The sequence below is a fragment of the Dromiciops gliroides genome, chromosome 1 (genome assembly GCF_019393635.1).
Source record: "Dromiciops gliroides isolate mDroGli1 chromosome 1, mDroGli1.pri, whole genome shotgun sequence".
Classification (NCBI taxonomy): domain Eukaryota; kingdom Metazoa; phylum Chordata; class Mammalia; order Microbiotheria; family Microbiotheriidae; genus Dromiciops; species Dromiciops gliroides.
The window spans coordinates 524,757,064-524,765,612 of NC_057861.1; the positions used below are offsets into that span (position 1 = coordinate 524,757,064).

The 8,549-nt window shown below is 49.7% G+C and overlaps 2 protein-coding genes across 4 annotated transcripts; one reads left to right on the plus strand and one right to left on the minus strand.

Annotated features, from left to right (window-relative positions):
• Nucleotides 1-106: 106 nt before the first annotated feature.
• On the minus strand, nucleotides 107-4,244 carry LOC122737214 (cardiotrophin-1-like). 2 transcript variants are annotated; one of them, XM_043979684.1, is made up of 3 exons: nucleotides 4,065-4,244; nucleotides 2,167-2,285; nucleotides 107-1,008 (listed from the first exon to the last, which is right to left on the minus strand). In XM_043979684.1, the coding sequence occupies exons 1-3, from the start codon at nucleotides 4,135-4,137 to the stop codon at nucleotides 562-564; spliced, it is 639 nt and encodes a 212-aa protein (XP_043835619.1). In that variant the 5' UTR covers nucleotides 4,138-4,244; the 3' UTR covers nucleotides 107-561. The 2 variants fall into 2 exon arrangements, with proteins under 2 accessions (XP_043835619.1, XP_043835620.1); XM_043979685.1 differs by lacking the exon at nucleotides 4,065-4,244 and adding an exon at nucleotides 3,855-3,949.
• Nucleotides 4,245-5,052: 808 nt separating this feature from the next.
• On the plus strand, nucleotides 5,053-8,171 carry BCL7C (BAF chromatin remodeling complex subunit BCL7C). 2 transcript variants are annotated; one of them, XM_043979682.1, is made up of 6 exons: nucleotides 5,053-5,710; nucleotides 5,974-6,052; nucleotides 7,102-7,210; nucleotides 7,334-7,498; nucleotides 7,747-7,832; nucleotides 7,953-8,171. In XM_043979682.1, the coding sequence occupies exons 1-6, from the start codon at nucleotides 5,619-5,621 to the stop codon at nucleotides 8,097-8,099; spliced, it is 678 nt and encodes a 225-aa protein (XP_043835617.1). In that variant the 5' UTR covers nucleotides 5,053-5,618; the 3' UTR covers nucleotides 8,100-8,171. The 2 variants fall into 2 exon arrangements, with proteins under 2 accessions (XP_043835617.1, XP_043835618.1); XM_043979683.1 differs by having other exon boundaries at nucleotides 7,337-7,498.
• Nucleotides 8,172-8,549: the final 378 nt, after the last annotated feature.

The window sequence follows — 8,549 nt, forward strand, 5'->3', positions numbered from 1 at the left end:
CCAACCCCCCCTCCCAACCCCATACACTGTTCCTCCCAACTCCAAGAACTGTACATAGAAGGGTATTTTTTTTAATTTACCAAAAACAATTTAATTTATTCTCAGAAATAAAAATCTCCTTTTCAGGGGAACCTTTTTCACAGACCTCATAGCTTGGTGTGCTAGAATCAGGGAATTGGGAAAGAGGTATGGAAGGGTAAAAAGGGGGACAAAGGCTACAGGGAACAACGGAGATCCAAGGGGAGACAGGGGATGAATTGGGGAGTCATGATGCAGGAGACAATGTGGGCTGCCAAGGTAATTAGCCTGAAGGCTCCTGTTGGGAGATGTCTTAAAACTTTCATCTACAGTGATCTCTTAAGCAGATATTGACTGATCCTAGGGCCCAATCCAAAGCTGAGAAGCAGAGGAAGAGAGAATGAAGTAGATAGGCTCTGAAGCTGAGATAACAAGAGGGGTATGATAGTGAAGGGATGGTGCCGGAAGATGAGGATGGAGTGAGAAGGAAGCGAGTGGGTGGATCTTCATGGGAGAAGATATGGGGTAAAGTGGGCTTCTCTCTCAGCCTAGCCCTGCCCGCATCAGCTGACCCAGGTCCCCTTCTGTGCAGCTTACCCATTCCTGGTACAACCCACATACTCTGTAGCCCAACAACTTAGCCAGGAAGACCCCAGGAGATTCAGGGAGTGTGGGGTTGGGCCCTGGGGGCCCTGGGGCTGCACCTAGTGCCCCCAGAACAACTTCTACAGCACTCCCCAGTGCCCTTGACTGGTGAGAGGCCTCTTCTAGCCGTCGGAGGAGCCGACGGGCAAAAGGGTTGAGGTCAGCCTGGAGGTGGCGGATGGTGTCCAGCAGTGGGGACAGTGAGTTCAGGGCAGCTGCATCAAGCTGCAGCCGCTCAAGGGTGGGGAGCCCTGAATGAGTTGGGGCTGGGGAGTTCAGCCCAGGCACTGGTAACCCCGGGGGAGAGAAGCTGGCCAGCCCGAATGGCTCCCCCTGGTGCTGGACCTGTAAGGGAAGGGTTGGGAGAGGTGTTAACAAGAGTCAGTTCTTCCCTTTGGACAGACCCTCCCCGTAGGATCCCACTTAGGGCAACAAATGGCCAATCTTCTATAAAAGTCCCAGGGAAGAGCAACTTGAATCCCTTATGCAACAAAATTACCTTATTTTCTACCAGCCTTGGTGAAGCCTGAGGCCTCTTTGCTCCTCTTGCTTGGTTCTCATTAGGAAAACATTGTGTTATAAAAGTCTTCCTTATCCATAACACCAGATCTTACTCTCCCCCACCCCCGAAATGTTCTACAGGTGGAAGACTTCTGTTCTCCCTCCCAGGGGGATGTTCCCCTTTGCAGGGCTGGATCCCAATTAGAATCATAGAACATGGAATCATTTTATAGAAAACTGAGGCACAGAAGGGACAACTGAGTTGCCCAAGGTCACACAACAAGTGTAAACAGAGCCAGAAATAGAACCTAGTTCTTTGTTACTTGCAAGTAGATTTTCCCAGTCAATGTAAGTGGGGGAGGTACGGTAGCAGGGATAGTTCAAGAGAGTAACAATCTAACACCAAATAGCCTACGGATCATTTGGATTTGAATTTGGATGCATGACAGAACATTTCCCTCCCACCTTCCACCAATCTCATTTGTGCCAGTATTAACATCAGCACCCAGTGGCTTCTCTGGGAAGGTTGTTGGTGGTGAGGCAGCTGGGGTAGGAGGGAGCTTGCTAGGCAGTGGAAGGATATAGCTTTTGGTGATGAACAGTTTGACCTTAATGGAAAGCTGACCAGAGGTGGATTTTCCTCTATGTATGTGGGAATGGCTTCTCATATTCCTTATTCCTAATTTTTCATGGATCTCAATTCTTAATTCTGAAGCTGCCCACCCTTTAAGACAAATCCAGGCCTGGTCTGGTGTCAAGTACTCTAGCCTGAGAATCAGTGGCTCTGGATTTTAATCTTAGTTCTCTACCATTGATTCACTGTGTGACCTTGGACAAATCTTATCTACTTCTCAGTTTCTTCATCCGTATAATGGTGGGGTTGGATTAGATGGTCTTTCCAGGGTTTGCCCTAAAACTGAATAATTTAAAGGGTCTAGAGCAATCTTCCCCACCCTTCCCCATCCCCTCCTCCAGCCCACCACTTCCCACCTCCATACTCACATATTCCTGGAGCAGCTGCTCAGCATAGCTAGTGAGGAGCCTTGCAAGGCTGTGGGTCTGACGGATCTTGGCCTCAAGGTGGGGGAAAGATGAGGCCGAGGAATGGGACTGTAAGTCCACTGGAGGGGACAGGGGAGGGATGAGGAGGGATCAAAACCCAGGTCCCCTGACATGACAGGTCTCCCCTCCTCCCACAGCATACTATTTTTAGTGTCTAATTCATAGCTTGGTTCCACATTTTCACCTTATGTCAATTAGGGCTACAGTCCTATCTTCCCCACTCTAGTTATTTGAATGGGGAAATTGATCTATGGGGTCTTGAAGTAATTGGGAAGGGCAAGGAGGTAAGGAGCCTGGAGGGGTGGCTTGAACGACCATATTGCAGATAATCACAATTCCTAAGTGATTATGTGTTATTGTACCCTGGAATACCCTTTGATAAAACCTACTACAGTTTGGAATCCTGACAAATTGATTAATAACTTGGCTTGGCCTTAGACTCCCTCTAAATTGAGAGTTCAGTTACCCAAGAGATTCTTAACAGTTTCTTTTACAACCTAGGCCTTTTGTATATACCCCCAAAGCCAAGAAGGGGAGATTCTAGGGCAGGAGTTCTTAACTTTTTTTGTATCATAGACTCTTTTGGCAGTCTGATAAAACCTATGGACCCTTTCCCAGAATTATGTTTTTAAATGCATGAAATAAAATAATATTAATTATATTAAAATAGTTATCAATATATTAAAACAAAACAAAAGGAAAAAAAGTTCATGGACCCTAGGGTTTAGAATCCTTGCTCTAGGGTATAGAAAACACAACTACATATTCTGGCACCTCTTTACTCTCAACTAGGAGAAAACTACATTTCCCAGGATGCAAAGAACTTAAGCAGCCACTAGGCACATGGTGCATAATATTGTTGGGGGAGGACTAGTAAGAAGGAAGCGGCATGTAAAGGTGACCAAGTTCTTTAACCCATGTCTGCCCCAAATACCTAACACCCAAAATTCCCTTGTCAATTTCCATACATTTCTTTTGCTGCTCTCTCTCTCTCTCTCTCTCTCTCTCTCTCTCTCTCTCTCTCTCTCTCTCTCTCACACACACACACACACACACACACACAGATGGATGCACGCATGCACATACACACAATCTCCAACTTTGTTCCCAACACCCTCTTCCCTTCACTCAGGTAGCCTATCCCTTACCTCTGCTTCTCCTTTATAAAAAGCAAAGATCTTTATTGCATCCTACCCTCCCCCATCTCGATTCCACCCACCTGAGTCACTAATTGTGCCTCCTATTCTAATTCACATTTTGAGACTCTTCCTCCTCAGAGGCCCGTATTTTTGCCAGAGACTTTCAACCCCAGATTTTTTCCCCTTCTTCAACATATAAGGTGTTTAGTTCTCCAGCTCACTTGCACAGCTCCACTTCCACCTCAAGTTCTATCCTTTTAGTTCCTCCTCCCAGCCCTTCCCCCATTTTCTGAATCAGGTCCCTTTCCTTTCTCAGAATCCATACATTTTGCTCTTTAGCCACTAAGCTCTCCAGTCCAGAACACAGACTGCATTACAGCCCTAGGCACCTAACTTGTAGGTCCGAATTTTACTATTAACCTGCAATCATGCCCAAGTTCCAGCTTTTTCTTCTAGACCCAATTTTTCCAAGACCCAGAAGTCCCTTACCCTTGTTTCCCTCCCTCTGGCTCATGTTGGCCCCCTCCGTCCCCAGGCTGGTCCCGGTTCCCTACATGCCCACTCCTCCCCTTCCCAGAGAGAAGAAGGAGGGAGGGAAAGGGGGGTAGGGGGCGTGGTCCACTATCAACCAATCAGGGCCCACCCCCCAAACTCCCCCCCACCTCACCCCAAGCCTGGATTCCAGGGCCCTGAGCTCACCTTTCAGCCCTGCCCTGAGGAGTGGAGTAAGGCCTGGGAGGGGTACTATAAGTCTTGGGGAGACAGAAATCATGAGGATCTCAGGGTGCTCCCTCCCAGGCAGCTTCAGCTTTTCTTCTAGTCTAGGACCTGGATAGAGAACTGGGTCACCTTGCTGATGAGGTTACCCAGACAGCAAAGGGGCAGGGACTGTCAGAGTTCTGAGAGGGCAGTTAAGAGGAAAGAAGCTAGGAGTTGGGGTGGGGGTGGGGGGAAGGAAGAGGAGGACTCCTGGGTTCAGGGAGGGAACCGGCATGCCTGGAATTCAAAGAATGTGCCTATTGGATATCTTTCCTGGGGAGACACCAAAGGAACTACTACCCCCAGGAGTTGGGGGTGGAGGGAGGAAGGGGGAAGAGACTTGCAGAGGTTGATAGGGAAGGTGGCACCGGGGCTGTATTATAGTGATAGGGATGTGCAGAAACCAAGCGATCTACTACCATAACTTTGGACAGTCACATCTTAATCCCCCCCGTTAGACACAATTAAGCAAACTGACAGACACGTTTCAAAAGGACATCTGATATGGTATAGGCGCCTGCCAGGAATGAAACGGTGGCATCCATAAACACTCAGACCCACCGCACAACCCCACTAGCTGACTATTAAACCAGCACCCACGGATGCTGTACACAGTGAGCCACATGTGTCCTGAAGGACCCTCACAAACATGCTCACGAAGAAGGTACAGACACGCTTGCCAACTTGATACAGTTGCATTAATGCCTACGGTGATACATACTTGCCAATAGATACACACACGCACACACAGAGGCACAAACTCTACAGGCACAAGGGGGCAGTCAAAGAAGCTCAAACCAAAATCCGGTAGGGACCTCCCCCTTCCTCTGCCCTGGCCCTGCCTCTACTGCCAAGTCCCCTCTCTGGAGGGCAGGGGGCGCTGTGGGGGAGCCAGGGTGGGCGGGGCAGTAAGTCAGGACAGGGGGCGGAGTGTCTGGTCCAGGGGACTGCTGTTGCTCCTTGGTTTCCTGGCTGCAGCAGGGAAATCCCCAAGCCAGAGCAGAACTAGGGGGCGGCTAGGGTAGGGGCGGGCTTGTAGGAGAAGCCAGAGAGAGGTGACAGGGAAGGAGACAGACACTGACGACAGGGAGCAGAAGAAAGGGAAGGAGAGACAGTGAGGGAAGCAGGAAGAGTGACTCACAGAGAGAAGGGAAGACGACAGACAGCACTGGGAAAGAGAGCAATAGAAAAAACATTTTTTTTTTAAGCAGGAAGACAGGATGGAAAACCAAGAGGGAAAGGAAGAGAGGGAGTGAAACAGACAGGGAGATTGAGAAGTGGGGGAAACAGGAAGCCAGTGAACAAGGGGTAAGGGGAGAGAGGGATAGCCAGGGAGGGAGGGAGAGGCAAAACTGAGCCAGGCAGAGAGGGAGATCGAGGGGAGGAGAGGGGCATCAAGTGACCCAGAGAGAGGAGTCTGGGGGGTCCAGGGGCAGAGCCGGGGTCTCCAGGGCTGGCCAGGTGGGCCTCCGGGGAAGCAACACCTCAGTTCTCATGGCGGGCCGGACGGTGAGGGCTGAGACCAGGAGCCGGGCCAAGGATGACATCAAGAAGGTGATGGCAACCATCGAAAAGGTCCGGAGATGGTGAGAACAGGGGGCCAGGGATTGGAAGGCTCGGGTTGGAGACAGGGAGGAGGGGAAGGAAAGGAGTAGTAGAAGGGTCTCAGACAGACCACCCTCCAGAGCTTTGGCTATGTAGGTGCATCCCACTAGGCTGCTGGTTTTCTCTTCTCCAAATATAGCTGTGACAGAGAACAGTGAGTGTGTGTTTCTGTGTTGGGGAGGTGTGTGTGTGTGTGTGGGGGTGCTGAATCTCTGGATGACCCAGCTCTGTGGATCACCCCTAGGGAGAAACGCTGGGTGACAGTGGGAGACACTTCCCTCCGTATCTACAAGTGGGTGCCTGTGGTGGACCCACATGAGGAGGTGAGAGAATTCGCTTTCCTTTACAACACCCTCGCTTTCCTACTATTCCTTTTCTTTTTCTTCTTTGTAACATTATCAGTCTTTTCACCCAAACCAGATCTTCCTCCTGATTTACCTGTTTTTCTCAGTGTCACCACCATTTATCCCAGTCTCCCCAAACCATTGGATCCTTCCCTCTCACATCCTATAGGTTATCAAGCTCTGTTGAATCTTGTCACTGCAGTAACATTTGCTTCTGTCCCCTCCTTTCCCTTTCTACTTGCTACTCCCCTAGTACAGGCTCTCATCATTACCCACCTAAGTTATTGCAAGAGCCTCTAAATCCATCCTTCATATTGCTGCCAGATGTTTTCCCTCCCCCTTCCCCCTCAGCTTGCCACATCTAGTCATTTCACTCCTTTGCCCCAAATCTTCCATGGTTTCCCGTTGTCTACCCATTGAAGGTCAAACTCCTTTGCTTGGCATTCAAGGCTCTCCACAACTAGGAATCACCCCCCTTTGCAGACTTCTCTCCTTCAGCTTCCTTTCATCTTTACTGACAGTTTAAGCCAAAGTAGACTCTTTTCTGTCCCTTGTGCTTTCCTGCCAGTTTCTTGTGTCTGAAATGTCCCTACACCCTTTTTCGTCTGTTGAATTTTTACCCATTTTTAAAAACCCAACTCAAATATTACCTCTTCCATGAAGCTTTCCCTGGCCTCTATCAGTGACAACTGCACCCCAGTCCCTGCAAGCCCAGAGAACCCTCTTTTCAAGTCTGCAATGAACTGATTATGCATTCTTTTGGATTATTGTTTTATGTGTCCCATTTCTCTGACTGGGCAGCTCTTGGAGGGCTGACTTCTAATTTCAATTCCTTATCCCCTCCATACCTTAGCACATTTTCCTGATCACTGGAGGGGTCTAATGACTTTTTGTTGAAAACAGATGAATTCCTTCAGGGTCTTACTCTTTTTCCTTTCTTGGGAAACCTTCCTGCTCCCTCTCCCAACTAATTCATTCCTTTTTTCTCTTCCACTCTCGGCCTCCCTTGCTCCTTTTCCCTTCTGCAGGAACGTCGACGGGTAGGAAGTGGAGCTGAAAGGCCCCGGGTCAGGGAGCGGAGGGGTCGGGGAGCCAGTCCAAGAGGGGGTGGTCCCCTCATCTTGCTTGATCTCAGTGGTATGTTAGGGGCATCTGGAGGGTGGGAGAATGGAAGTCTTGGATGGGGGGAAGGGAGAGGGGATCCTAAGGCAGAGGGAGCCAAGGCACCCAAAGCCCATCCCTCCTAGCCGCTCTCCCCAGCAGATGAGAACAGCAATCAGAGCTTCCACTCAGAGGGATCCTTGCAAAAAGGCACAGAGCCCAGCCCAGGGGGAACTCCTCAGCCTAGCCGACCAGCCTCACCTACTGCTCCAGCAGATGGGACTCCTGAAGATGGCCAGCCCCCAAGGCTGGGTCAGGAAAGAGGTAACAACTCATCCCTTCTATTGGCTTCCCCCTGTTATCTTTTTTTTTTTTTAAGTGAGGCAACTGGGGTTAAGTGACTTGCCCAGGGTCACATAGCTAGTAAGTGTTAACTGTCTGAGGCCGGATTTGAACTCAGGTACTCCTGACTCCAGGGCCGGTGCTCTATCCACTTCACCACCTAGCTGCCCCTCCCCCTGTGATCTTTAGTTCCTTGTTCCCTGCGGTAACATGTGTTCTTGTTATTCCAGACCCAGGGGGTGTGACTATGGGTGGGACAGATGAACCCCCAATGCTGACTAAGGAAGAGCCTGTGCCTGAGTTATTGGAGGCTGAGGTGAGAAAGGCTTGAGAAGGATGGCTGGCTTTGGAGGGGTAGGGAATGAGGGATGTGGGAAGGAGTAGGGGGGCAAGATTCTTGGAATCTAGAACTTATCCCCAGTTTCTGCTCACCCAGGTTCCTGAAGCTTACCCAGTCTTTGAACCAGTGCCCCCTGTGCCCGAAGCAGCTGTGGGGGAAACTGAAGACTCGGAGGGGGCACCCCCTCTCAAGCGTATCTGTCCAGATGCCTCTGAAGGCAGCCCGCTTCCCCCAGATCCTTAAGTCTAAAAAGCTGATCCATAACCTGTTGTATCCCCCCTGGCTTTTTACAAATAAAGAACCTTTTGCAGCCAAGTGGCCTATCACTTCAGCAGCAACACCAAGGTTCTGCCTGATATCCTCCTCTTCACTATCCCAGGAACCTGGGCTGTCCCAACAATGCAAGGAGAGGTGGGCACCAGGCACCCATCTCTCTCGAATTTGAGAAGGGAAGTGAGGAAAAGGGGATGATCAGACAGACTATGTGCTGGGTACTACAAATATTAGGATTCTTCTCTCTTCTATTCTATTGTGCTCTTCTTCCTATCTTTTCTTTTCCATTTTCTTTCCTTCCTCTCTTATAACCTAAATCCCACCCTGTGCAAGTTCCTCTTCTGATCTTTACTTTTTTTTTTTTGGCAAGGCAATGAGAGTTAAGTGACTTACCCAGGGTCACACAGCTAGTGTTAAGTG